This window comes from Pogoniulus pusillus, chromosome 12, assembly GCF_015220805.1.
Source record: "Pogoniulus pusillus isolate bPogPus1 chromosome 12, bPogPus1.pri, whole genome shotgun sequence".
Lineage (NCBI taxonomy): Eukaryota > Metazoa > Chordata > Aves > Piciformes > Lybiidae > Pogoniulus > Pogoniulus pusillus.
Genome location: NC_087275.1, coordinates 28,159,875 through 28,173,868, shown reverse-complemented (window position 1 = coordinate 28,173,868; position 13,994 = coordinate 28,159,875). Strand labels below are relative to the sequence as shown.

General features: G+C 40.9%; 1 protein-coding gene across 1 annotated transcript in view; it reads left to right on the top strand.

Annotated features, from left to right (window-relative positions):
- The window catches only part of IL1RAPL1 (interleukin 1 receptor accessory protein like 1), a 679,666-nt gene that overhangs the window by 509,624 nt on the left and 156,048 nt on the right, over positions 1-13,994 (top strand). Inside the window, exon 6 of the mRNA XM_064151980.1 lies at positions 13,817-13,891. Within this exon, the coding sequence (XP_064008050.1) occupies positions 13,817-13,891 (75 nt within the window). The remainder of the gene's footprint in view (positions 1-13,816; positions 13,892-13,994) is intronic.

The following is a 13,994-nucleotide window of genomic DNA, read 5'->3' as shown; positions in this document are numbered from 1 at the left end:
AGTTATGCTGATGCCATCTACATTACCTATTTCCTATCCATGGGGAAACAGTCTAATTTGCTGCAAAAATGAGTTTTCAATCCAAGAAAGCTTTTCAGGCAAGTCACTTGCTTCCCAGGGATTTAAATTCTTACTCCTAGGTTTACACAAGGATTATGGTACCAAGTGGAATTTATAAGAGCACAGGAATTAACAAGTGGCTTCCGTATCGAGTTTTTGAGAACTGGGATGGCACCTGGGCTCCTAAGTGCTTATAGCATCTTTGAGAACTCACTAAGACTCACAAGTCAATGGCAATATATTGTTTTAAAGTACTGTGTAGAAACACTTAGCTCAAACACTAGAAGCAGCACACATTTCCTTAGCAGGACACTCTTCCCCCTCTGACCAGCACAGATTACTGAACTTCTGAGGGAGAGTAATTTAGCCTAGATACGATTATGTCCTGATGTGTTCTTACTAATGGGCTCATAAAGCTTTATGTGATTCTGAATAGTTCCTTGTAAACAAACCCCAAGATATATTAGGAAATTCTGAGACAGATAAGCTAATGCCTCAGTTGAAATTCGAGTGTGCAGCATTTCTGCTCTTTTAATTTTGCTTCAAATCAATAGGTTGTTCTTGTGGTACAGCTACTTTATATTTCACAAAGAAGAAACAGCCTAGGCAGTCAAGAATCTGCTGGAGAGTCCAATGGAGGGCCACCAGGATGATTAGGGGACTGGAGCACTGCCTGATGAGGAGAGGCTAAGGGCCTTGGCACTTTTTAGTCTGTAGAAGTGAAGTCTTAGAGGGCATTTGATAAATGTTTATAAGTATCTGAGGGCTGGGGGTCAGGAGTAGGAATAGGCTGTGCTCACTTGCTCCCTGGGATAGGAGAAGGAGCTATGGATGTAAGCTGCACCACAGGAGGTTGCAACTCAACACAAGTGGGAACTTCTTTACTGTAAGGGTCCCAGAGCACTGGAACAGGCTTCTCAGAGAGGTTGTGGAGTCTCCTTCCCTGGATGCATTCCTCTGTAACCTGAGCCAGATTACATGATCCTGCTCTGGCAGGAGGTTTGGACAGGATGATCTCCTTGGATCCCTTCCAACCCCTAACATCCTGTAATCCTGCAATCCTGTGAAATGTGATGCTGACAATATCTAAGGTGCAGCCTCAGCAGTGTCATGTACATGGGCATGATGCTTCCCTACTCCTGATGACCATACTAATCCTGATACAAGCCACTATACTGTTGAGCACACTGCTGGCACATGCTAGGCTGCATGTCAACCAGGACTCTCAGGTCCTTTTCTTCTAGACAACTTCCCAACCACTCTGCCCCATACTTGTAGCATTGTATGAGGTTTTGTGTCCCATGTGTAGGACCCAGTATTTGGCTTTTTTAAATGTCATACAGCTGACCTTAGCCTATTGATCCAGCCTTTGCAGGGCACAGACAATATCCCCTTAAGCTTTCCCTACTACAGGCTAAGCAGCCTCAGCTCTCTGCCTGTCCCTGTATGCTGTATTCATATCCCTTAATCATAATTTTGGACCCTTTACTGACCTTTTCCTGGTGTGTCTAGGTCTCTTGAGTATTGGAGAACCCAGTGCTGGACCCAGAGCTCCAGATGTCTCATCATGGCTGAGTAAAAAGAAAGGATAACCTCTTTTGACCTGCCAGCCATAGCTCAGGCTGTTGATCTTCCAAGCTTAAAGAGCACATTGCTGCTTTATATCTTACTTCTTCTCTACAATTCAAAAGTCCTTCTTTGTAAATCTGATTTTTGGCTGGTCAGCAAGCAGCCTGTGATGAAGCCTGAAGTTATTCCTCCCCAAGGACAGGACTTGCCGTTTCCCCAAGTGAAATTCATGAGGCTTCTGTCAGATCATTTCTCTAGTCTGTCAAAATCCCTCTGATTGGTAGCACACCCATATGGTTCATCAACCACTCTTCCCAGTTTTGTGTTCTGTCATCCAGGTCACTAAGAAGAAGTTGAACAATGTGGACTCCAGCACTGATCCTTGGGGTATGCTGCTGGAATAGGCCTCCAGTTGAAATTTTTGCTGCTGGTTGTAACCCTCTGAATCCAGTGATTCACCAAGTTTCTAACCCATCTCACTGTCCTTATACCTGATCCATGCTTCATTGGTTTGTCAATTAGGATGTTATGTGTGACAGTGTCAAAAGCTTGGCTAAAGTCAAAATATAAGTGGCATCATCTGCTGTCCTTGGATCCACTGAGTCACTGGAGGCTGTCATGAGGGTTAAGAACATTTTTCCTTTTGTAAATCCATACAGACTACAACCAATCATTATCTTGTGTTTGGAAATGCTTTCCAGGAGTATTTGTTCCATCACTCTCATAGAGGTCGAGATGAGGCCAGTCAGCCCATGATCACAAGATCCTCCTTGCCTTTGTTCTCTTACAGTCCAGAATGGAGCAGTTAAAGAAGGCATCTTCACAGGACAGAAAAGTTAATGTACATTCTGAGAAGTGCAGAAAGCAAAAAAAGACCTCACATTGCTGATGAAAATAAAAATTATGGGCTTTCCTCAGTTCTGGGTCCACAAGACAGGACAAGGGGTAATGGATTTAAACTGGCAGAGGGGAGATTTAAACTGGATGTTAGGAAGAAGTACTTTACAGTGAAGGCGGCGAGACACTGGCCAAGGTTGCCCAGAGAGGTTGTGGATACTTCCTCCCTGGAGGTGTTCAAGGCTAGGTTGGATGAGGCCTTGAGCAACCCATTATAGTGGGAAGTGTCCCTGCCTCTGGCTGAGGTTAGAACTGGATGACCTTATAGGTCCCTTCCAACCTAAACCATTCTATGGTTCTAAGAAATAATAGTATGGCTTAAATTTCCAGCAGAGCAAAGACAGTCAGAAGAATAAATCACTGAAATGACTCAGGACAAAGGAATGATGTTTATAGGTCTATGACAGAACTGGAACAGAGAGAATGAGAGCAGGTCACCTTTTAAATCAGATATTTTGGAAATAAACCAACAGAATTAAAAGGTTAACTACGAACTCTGAAAGAGGAAATCCTACGTGATACGTAAATGCTTTAATTGCAAGGCCTTTAAATGTCAGCTCTTTGGAAGTGTTGGAGTGGTCAGGGTGCACAGGGTTGTATTCCCTTTATGAGACCTCCTCAGAGGCTGAGAAATCTTATTCTAAAATGTCAGTATTACCAGCAGAAAGGTTTAATTATGAAAAAAAAAACCAAACAACAAACCAACCCAGAGTACTTAGAATTTGTGTCCAAATGTCATGAGCTACAGTATTTCCAAGAGCAATCTGCCATAACTCTGGAAATAGGAGGGAATAAAACAAGCAAGGCAGGAGCAGATTCAAACATATGACTATTCAGTCTCTAAAATTGCTGTCCTGGATAAATTGCTTTAAATGAGTGAAAATACATTCCAGTTAATTGGGTTTGAAATATAAATTTGACACAGGCTATACAAAATAAACCAAAAAATGGTAACTAATAGGAAAAGGGGAAAGGAAGGAAAAAGGAAGAAAAATTTTATGACTTAAAAATTTGAGGAAAAGAAATAATAGTACTAAAATTCAGCTGGAAAGTATGAAAATGAGGCTGGACACAAAAATGTAGGTATCCCAAATTAATAAGGCAACATAAGATTTTCTGGGAAACCTCTGGTAAGAATAATAGTTAATGAAAAGTGTGTTGGGTCTGGTCATAAAGAACATCACACTCATACAATTGTCAGGGCTGGAAAGGACCTCACAGATCATCCAGTGCCCACTCCACTGCCATGGGCAGGGACCTCACACTAGATCAGGTTGTTCACAGTCATGTTCATCTTGCCATTAAAAGCCTCCAGAAATGGGGCTTCTACCACCTGCCTGGACAACCTCTTCCAGTGCCTTCCCACCTTCATGGTGAAGAACTTCTTCCTGACATCCAGTCTGAATCTACCCACTTTAAATTTTGCTTCATTACCCCTAGTCCTATCACTACCTGACATTCTAAAAAGTCCCTCACCAGCTTTCCTGTAGTTCCCCTTTGGATATTGGAAGGCCACAATAAAGTCACCTCAGAGCCTTCTCATCTTCAGACTGAACAGTCCTATCTGTCTCAGTCTGTTTCCATGTGAGAGGTGCTCCAGCCCTCTGATCATCCTCATGTCCCTTCTCTGAACACACTCCAGCATGTCCATATCCTTCTTGTGATAGAGGCTCCAGAACTGGACACAGTACTTGAGATGTTCCCAGAGAACTTTATGATCTTCCCTTTCCCTTCCTATTTTCTATAATTTATCCTAGAGGAAAAAAATAAATAAATAAAAGGAAAGATTGTAAAGGGAGTGATGTGAATGTGTGTTGCAGAATGCTTGCTTGATATAGTTATTGAGTCTGCCTTTCTTCACTTGCTTGCCTAAACCTCATGACAGGGCTGGGCGATAGGTTGGGCTGAAGGATCTTGGAGGTCTCTTCCAACCTGGTTGATTCAATGATCCTATGATCACAGGCTTGCTTACAACAACAACATTAGCAACTGTTGTTCATCATTCCTTAGGTGTTTTTGTTGGTGGTGGTTTTTTGCTTGGGTTTTTTTTGTGTTTGGGGTTTTGTTTTTTTCAGATGATTCGGTGTCTCTTAGATGGAAGTGAAGAGCCAAATTTAACAGGCCATGCAGACAGTTCAGGGTTCAGCAGGATAGCCTTTTTGTAGGTCTACAAAGGAAAAAAAAACACATTTCCATCATTTTGTTTTAGGGATTATTTTTGTACAGAACTAATGGTTTATTGCAGAAAAATGTTAAGCAAGGGAACAAAGAAAATGGATATTTTGCATCCTTTAATATGTTTATTTGTTGTTTTGTATTTTGGGTCACACAATACTGGGGACTTTCTTTGGTTGGTTGGAGTTTCTTTTGACAGAGGGGAAGAGGGGAGAGGGAATTCTGTCCCTATAGTAAAATGTCTTATAGGACCAAACCCTTGATTTATTCCTTCCTTTCCTCTTTGCAAGATCAAAATATAAATTCTGAATTTGCCACACAGAGACCAATTCTGTCGTGATGTCAGGCTGATATTTCACTCAATAGTTTTAATTACACATACTCTTTGGTTCTTTTGTGTTCCAGACTGCATTAACATCTGTGATGACAGCATTTTGATTATTTGTACTTTTTTCCTTGGAGACCCCTGGGAAATATCACTGTGTGTTCAAGAAAACTAACAGGGAAAAATAAAAGAGCAATATCTACATCTTCTCTGAAGTCATTGGGGTAGCAGAAGTGTCACATCAGATTCAATTAGACAGGAGCAGATAATGAAAACCTCAACATCTGGCTGCATTTGCTCTTCTACTCCAGTGTTCAATCTGTTGTTCATCACTGGGGACTCACAAGCATAGAACATTTAAAAAGGTTCCTTGGAAATATTCTCCCCATCTTAGAACAGAAATTTGTGCTATCTTATTTCTGTGCAGCATCTCTGCCATTAGACTCATAGAATTGCCAGGGCTAGAAGGGACCTCAAGGATCATAGAATCATAGAATCAGCTAGGTTGGAACAGAACTCCAAGATCATCCAGTCCAACCTAACACCCAGCCCTATCCAGTCAACTAGACCATGGCACTAAGTGCCTCATCCAGGCTTTGCTTGAACACCTCCAGGGACAGCAACTCCCTGGGCAGCCTATTCCAATTGCAAATCACTCTTTCTGTGAAGAACTTCCTCCTAACACCCAGCCTAGACCTCCCCTGGCACAACTTGATCATCTAGTTCCAAATCCCCTGCCATGGGCAGGGGCACCTCACACAGTCATTTTACTCAGAGCCTCATCCAGCCTGGCCTTAAAGACCATCTTCCGAGACTTCATTTTAGCAATGCCTTTTTTCTCAACATGCATTAATGAAACTTGTGCATAACAATGGCCCCTATATTAGTCACCATTTTCTCTGCTTCTGCACTTCCTTGCAGGAAGTGCTAACATTCTATTTAATGCATTACATATTTTTTTTTTAGGGAAATTTTCTTATCTGAAAAAACAGTGAGGATTGTAACTTCAGTTTGGGAAGAGCATCAAACGAGAAGATTCGGTATGAGAAATAAAGAGCATTTTCTCTTGTATGCTGAAAGCAATCATGTTGGGGATTTTCTTTAACATGTGGTAAGAAGAAGACAATGTAAAGACAAAGCGAAAGGAGAGTCAGACTTTTTTTGTCATAGAATCATAGAATCAACCAGGTTGGAAGAGACCTCCAAGATCATCCAGCCCAACCTAGCACCCAGCCCTATCCAATCAACTAGACCATGGCACTAAGTGCCTCATCCAGGCTTTTCTTGAAGACCCCCAGGGACGGTGCCTCCACCACCTCCCTGGGCAGCCCATTCCAATGGGAAATCACTCTCTCTGTGAAGAACTTCTTCCTAATATCCAGCCTAGACCTCCTCTGGCACAACTTGAGACTGTGTCCCCTTGTTCTATTGCTGGTTGCCTGGCAGAAGAGGCCACCCCCCACCTGGCTACAATGTCCCGTCAGGTAGTTGTAGACAGTAATAAGATCCCCCCTGAGCCTCCTCTTCTCCAGGCTAAACAGGCCCAGCTCCCTCAGCCTCTTCTCATAGGATTTGTGCTCCTGGCCCCTCACCAGCTTTGTTGCCCTTCTCTGGACACGTTCCAGCACCTCAACATCCTTCTTGAATTGAGGGGCCCAGAACTGGACACAGTACTCAAGGTGTGGCCTGACCAGTGCTGAGTACAGGGGCAGAATAACCTCCCTTGTCCTACTGGCCACACTGTTCCTGATGCAGGCCAGGATGCCATTGGCTCTCTTGGCCACCTGGGCACACTGCTGGCTCATCTTCAGCTGCTATCTATCAATACCCCCAGGTCCCTTTCCTCCTGGCTGCTCTCCAGCCACTCAGTCCCCAGCCTATAGCGCTATCCCTCAGTACAAGATTTATGGGAACACTTCAGAAGATAAAAGCTGATCTTCAGTCAATCGTAGTGATAACTGAGTCACATTAGGCAGCTCATTTGCAGTCACGTACTTGTGGCTTCACACACATCTTTAGTGTTCTTATATGTATGTGCCTTCAGTTTGAACTGCTGGACTCAGGGCATATCCAGGCTTGTTCACACATTGAGACAGAATAGTCTTACACTGCTGCTGTGCACATGATTTTAAATAGTGGCCTTGTGAATCAGAACTAATCTGATTGTGACTAAGAAATTAGATGTAAGGTTGTTAGTCTCAAGCAGGTATAAAGAATTCTCTTTTTAGTAAGGACTTTCCCATATATATATATATTTTAAGACAATGATTGCTTTAGTGATATATCTGAATACCTAAGGTTATATCTATGCTAGGAGGGTGAAAAAAGGGGGGAAAAAAACATCATCCTTGCATTACATTGCTTGAGTTGCTTTGCTCATATTTGCTTTGAGTAACCTCAGTTCTCATTGTTTATATTCATCTGGGCAATGACTATCTATTAATAATATTTAATATAATTATTAATATATACTGCAAACTACTGTAGACTACTGATATTTCTTTCCTTCTTTTGCCAACATCACTACTGAAAACAAAACAAAAAAACCCAAAAGGAACTGAAAGTATACAGCTGTGTGTGGTGGGTTTACACCGCTTAGAGTTTGAGATTCACCCTCCAAATGTACCACACTGCTCACAATTTGGAAATAATATTTGGCATACTGTGTCCAGCTCTGGGCCCCCTTGAAGTACAGTGAAAACTAACTAACCCCAGCTCAACCAAACCCAATAGAGCTGTACTTGCAAAGTCTTCCAGCGACATTAGTCACTTTTTTTGAGGAGTAGTCTACAACTACCTGGGGACACAGTCTCAAGTTGTGCCAGGGGAAGTCTAGGCTGGATGTTAGGAGGAAGTTCTTCACAGAGAGAGTGATTGGCATTGGAATGGGCTGCCCAGGGAGGTGGTGGAGTCACCGTCCCTGGAGGTCTTCAAGAGAAGACTGGATGAGGCACTTAGTGCCATGGTCTGGTTGACTGGCTAGGGCTGGGTGCTAGGTTAGCCTGGATGATCTTGGAGGTCTCTTCCAACCTAGTTGGTTTTATGATTCTAGTCTAAACTCATGAGCAGAAGAGACTTAATGTCGTTATTTCCAATCCTAGAAAGATCAGAAAGGTCTTCATCCTTAGTAAATATTACTTCAATTAAAAAAATGAATATGAAATGTGTCAAAATAGAGATAATTGACTAGCCAGGTAAGGCAGCCATTCCTGTGAACTTTTGCCCTTGCAGGAAGTGTCCAGGCAATAAACTGTCTTTCTGAGTTGGAAACAACAATTTGGTACAGCCTTGTTTGCTTCTAAGAAACTGAGAATATTTGTAATCATTGCAATCTGGAGGGAAGGGGGAGAAAAATAATCTTTGTAAAAAAGAAAACAAATCTTTTGGAATCATCATTGCTCTATTAGAAATCTTGTGGGGTTTGAAGTGCTTCCAATTTGTTCTCTTTTTTTAATGTCCAGATTAATGGGGGTTTTTTAATGGACAAATTACAAAAGTTTAGAGTGACCTTTTATTTGTTAGCTGTGTGAAATTCTAAGAGATGGCTCATCATCTGGAGATGGGTAGGTTCAGACTGGCAGTGAGGAGGAAGTTGTTCAGCATGAGAGTGGTGAGAGCCTGGAATGGGTTGCCCAGGGAGGTGGTTGAGGCCCCATGCTGGAGATGTTTAAGGCCAGGCTGGATGAGGCTCTCACCCACCTGCTCTAGGGTAGGGTGTCCCTGCCCATGGCAGGGGGATTGGAACTGGTTGATGCTTGTGATCCCTTCCAACTCTCACTGATTCTATGATTCTATGATCTAGACTGGACATTAGGAAGAAGTCCTTCACAGAAAGAGTGATTGGCATTGGAATGGGCTGCCCAGGAAAGTGATGGAGTCACCATCCCTGGAGGTGTTTAAAAGGTGACTGGATGAGGCACTTAGTGCCATGGTTTAGTTAATTAGAAGGTGTTAAGTGGTAGGTTGGATTTGATGGTCTCAAAGATCTTTTCCAACCTGGTTAATTCTGTGATTCTGTGACCTGCACAAGATTATAGTCCTGCTCTGGCAGGGGGGGTTAGACTCAGTGATCTCCAGATGTCCCTTCCAACCACTGACATCCTGTGATGTGTATTACCTTTTTATATTTTGCCTACTCTGTAAATAACAATTTAATTTTACTTCCAAGATTCTGAGTAGCATGGTAATTCACCTTTGGGAGTAAATCCCAATCTCTAAGTGACCATAAATGTCCAAATAATGCATCAGCTTAGAAAGAAGAGTGTGGAAGTAGGTGGCTGATGTCAAAACACTATCTTCTGGCTGGTTTCCAGGTGGGTGACTGATTGTGGTGGCTCTCAGTTGCATTACTGTAAGACAAATTGTTCAATGTGTTTTAAATGTACCTCCAATCTGATGGACACGCAGTGTGAACTTAGGCTCATTCTCTTTGAGCAGGATCAATATGTTTGCAGCTGAACAGTGTCTCTAAATAGTTTTTCTAACCCAGCTTTTTTTTTTTTTGTCTTAACTTCATTTTCTAAAGAAAAATGAGTTTGACACATTTGTTGTCAAACCATTCATCAGTAATGCTTCAGAAACCAAACATAACATGGATGTGAAACTTGATTTATGATCCAGCATCTTTTGTTTGAAAGATTCTGACCTGTGAAATTCTTTTTTTTTTTTTTTTTTTTTTTTTTTTGTGAGAGAGAGAGAAATTCACCACTTTTAGTTAACTTTCCCTGGGATAACATTCCTGGGTCTTAAATAAAAAAAAAGAGGGAAGAACAAAAAGAAATAAGAAAGAAAAACAGACAGTAGTAGGGAAAGAAAAGAAGAGAAAGAAAAAGGAAAGGTTAAGGGAGGAAGGGAGGGAAGGAGGGGAAGGAAGATGTGTTGGCTTGAGGCTGATTGGAATGTTTTAATGAGAGAAATTAAATCATTAGTTGTGAAAAGCAAATTATGATGATGTCTATATCATGCATTGGTTTCTTGAGAGGGATAAAAAGTCAAACTACAAACAGCCTTCCCTCACTTGGTCTGCTCTGTGTCATCGGATCGAATCGCTCCGGTAAATTTCAAATAGCTTGGAGGGAGAGGTGGAAGTTCCTAACCCAAGTCAGCAAGGAAGGGAGGAGAGGAAAGGAGAGAAGAGAAGGAGGGAGAAGTGCATCTATGCATCAGTAGATAATAATATCTAGGAACTAGGATTCTTGCCCAAAGTCGAGAATTGCCTCATGCAAGAATAAGAATCTAAGGAGGAATTGTTCCTCCTGTATGACAACCATGTTAATAACTACTGTCTGAGTATAAGAGGAGTCTCTCTTCAGTTTTTTTGAACACAGTCAAAACCTGCTCTATTTCTTTGCATGAGGACAGGACATGTGCTTGCTTGTGGTATAGACATGGCCACATACCACAATGGTTTTGGATCGGTAGACAACAGGGAATGCAACACCAAAATACTGATATTTACCCTAGTTTAGAGAGCTTAGTGTTGAACTGTATTATTAAAAATTAGTTCTTTATGGCCACACATATTGGTAACTATCACTAAAAGAAGTAAACAATGCCATTAACCTCTGGTGCATCTTTGCTTTATTGGTAATTGTAGATTTTGTGTACTCCTGGAGGGTGACACAGAGTGCAGGCTTAGCCAACTGAGAGAATGGAGGACAGGGCTGCTGTTTAGGGAGATCATGCCAAGTCCAAGTCATGAAATCCACCAAAGACAAGTGCAGTGTCTTGTTTTAGAAGTGGAATAACTCCATGCAGCAGTGCAGAACTGAGGACTGAGTAAGGAAAAGTTCTGCAGAAATGATCCTCAATGCAAGTTGAGCATTTGGCAAAAGCCACCTGCACTGCTCTTGTCAAGAAATTAGCTAGTGGGTCCAGGGGGATGATCCTTTGCATCTATTTGGTACCTGCATATCTGGATTACTCTGCCAAATTTTGAACTCCTCAGTATAGAAAAGATCTGAATGTACTGGACTGGGTGTAGTGCAGGGTTCAGCTGGTTAAGGTAAAGTCTTTGTCCACACAAATGTTAAAAAAAATGACTGTATAAAGGCACAATAACCTCCTCTATTGAACCCGTTTGACTAGGGGATTGGACCAGTTGGCCTCCTAAGAGTCTGTCTTTCTGTTTTACATATTCATGAGATTCTGATATATACCTTATATTCTATTTTTACAGTGATCTTTTGTCTTTTACATTATCTATTTAATCTCCAGAGTTACAGGAAAGAAAGAAATTTGGCACAAATTTTATAGTAGCTTCATACTCTTACTAAAAGATGATTTATTTTCATGTATTAACATCCTGTGCTTATTCGTTTGCATCAGGAAGACTCTTAGATACCTGAGGTGCAGGACCACAAAAGTAATGTCTATCTTTGTTTAAAGTGAGAAAAATGCTGTTATCTAATCTACTTATGTGTGCATTCAGATTAACTGCACTAGTTACTACATCTTTTTGCTCAAAGAGTTTCAAAACTGACTTAGAACAACAGTGACTCAGAAAACATTATCTGATGAATGGTGATTGTGTTGAGAATGACAGAACTGCAAAACTAAATCTAAATTCATAGCGGATGATATTTAAGAAATGGCAATGTGCTGATATATGATGAGTCTTTTGCAGAGAAGTTAAGAAATGAAAATGACTAATTCTGCAGTTAAGGAGAAAAAAGATTGTGAATGTTCTTCCCTTCCACCTGTTTTAGCTCCCAGGATTAATAAATATATAAATAGATAGATCATAGAATCATAGAATCAGTCAGGGTTGGAAGGGACCACAAGGATCATCTAGTTCTGACCCCTCTGCCATGGGCAGGGACACCTCACACTAGGTCAGGCTGTTTAGAGCCTCATCTAGCCTGGCCTTAAAACACCTCCAGGCATGGAGCTTCCACCATCTCCCTGGGCAACCCATTCCAGGCTCTCACCACCCTCATGGTGAAGAACTTCCTCCTAACATCTAGTCTGAATCTATCCATTTCTAGCTTTGTTCCATTCTCCCTAGTCCTATCACTACCTGACATCCTAAAAAGTCCCTCCCCAGACAAATAAATAGATAGATAAACCAAAAACCATTCCAGTATTAGCATGCAGAAAAATAAACTCAGAGATGATACTGAAAAAAAAAAACAACTTTCATATCTGTGGCTCTCTTCGAAGATTATTGCAGAATGATTTCCTGTAGAGAGTTGTTGGAAGCTGCTGTTGGAAGAATGAACTGAAAGCAGTTTGGTGTGACCAAATCCTTTTTTTTTTTTTTTTTGCCATCCTTGAATTGATATTTTTCTTCAGTCCTAGATCTGGTGGGTCAACATCCCAGACATTAATTGGGTGGCTTTATGCACTGGTCAGATAAGAAAAAGCCTCTACAAAGCAGAATCATATGAGTTCATAATGAATCCATTCTGTAACTGCTGCAAAGTTGAAATTAATGTTGTAGACTTTAAAGAGCACTGATAATTGAATCAAAGAACAGAGGAAACATAGTAAAAAGAATGCAACTAAGCCTCTCCTGTAATTCAGCTGACAGGAGATGAGTGTACCAAGTAGATTAAACCCATACACATGTGGATGTGTGTGTCAGTAAGAAAGGGAACAGTGATTTTGACAGGCTGGAGGGAACAATTATTATAGAGTTATATCAGAATGTCAAATGTACTTTAAATCTCTGACAGCCCATAATCTCTGTTAAAGACTGAAGTATGAATTAATGTTGAAAAGCAAAATATCAAAATGTTCCAGGTGGCTGTGAAAAGTTGGAGCTTTCACATGAGCATTTACTATCAGCTTTGAAGCCAAAAAATCAATGTTCTCTTCATATAGACACTCTACATTTGCCAGAGATCAGTAACAAGTACACTTGCTAACAACAATAAAGTAGTAATAATTAATGCCACTTCTATGGATGAAGTACACAGAGGATGAGGTAGTAGAATAGATGCACTGTTTAGCTCTGTAGTTTGAACACACTTCAACAACCTGCAGAAGGCTTTTGACCACTACAGAGTTCTTCCTGTTACACAGTTTGCATAAATCACCATGAGAGTGGTGAGAGCCTGGAATGGGTTGCCCAGGGAGGTGGTTGAGACCCCATGCCTGGAGGTGTTTAAGGGCAGGCTGGATGAGGCTCTGGCCAACCTGGATTAGTTTAGGATGTCCCTGCCCATGGCAGGGGGATTGGAACTAGATGATCCTTGTGGTCCCTTCCAACTCTGACTGATTCTATGAAATCTAGGGCATTTTAAAAGGAAAGAGAAGTCTTATCCTTAGGAATCTGACATTATTTCACCATCTCCCTTGGAGTTTGAAAAACCAGCCCTTTTCCACTACTCCTATTTCAAAAACATCTCTGATGGAAATATCCTTCTAAATAAAAGAATTTTCAATATTTGATGACAATTTTACACTGGCTTAGTTTATGTTATTTTTCTGTTAATGACAATATTTGATAGAGAGTTAAATAGTATAACAAGTTATCACATACTGGATAATATGAAAACAAAACCCTGTAGCGTGTCAGTGCATGGGGATTTTTTGGTGAGAATTTAAAGATATAGCCTTTTTATTTTTCTTTTTTCTAAACACAAGTGACTTCAATTCCTTACCATGTGACAGATTCTAAACTTTGGTGCTACATTTCCTCTCTAAACACAACAGATTTACAGACACTGAAGGCATGAACATTATTTTAAGCAAAAGAAAAAACAAAGCCTTCTTGGTGTAAAATCAAATCTTATTCCACCCAATAATAATCAGAAAGCTATATATGTGAATTTCTTTCTTTTCTAGCACCACTAACAGATAAACCACCAAAGCTTTTACACCCCTTGGAGAGTAAGCTAACAATTCAGGAGACCCAGTTAGGTAAGTAGCATACACCATAATTTCTGTTAAAATTGTGTAAAGGTATTTGATGTGTTCATGTATGATGGTAATGTGATGGCATTAATGATTACATTGAAAAGGC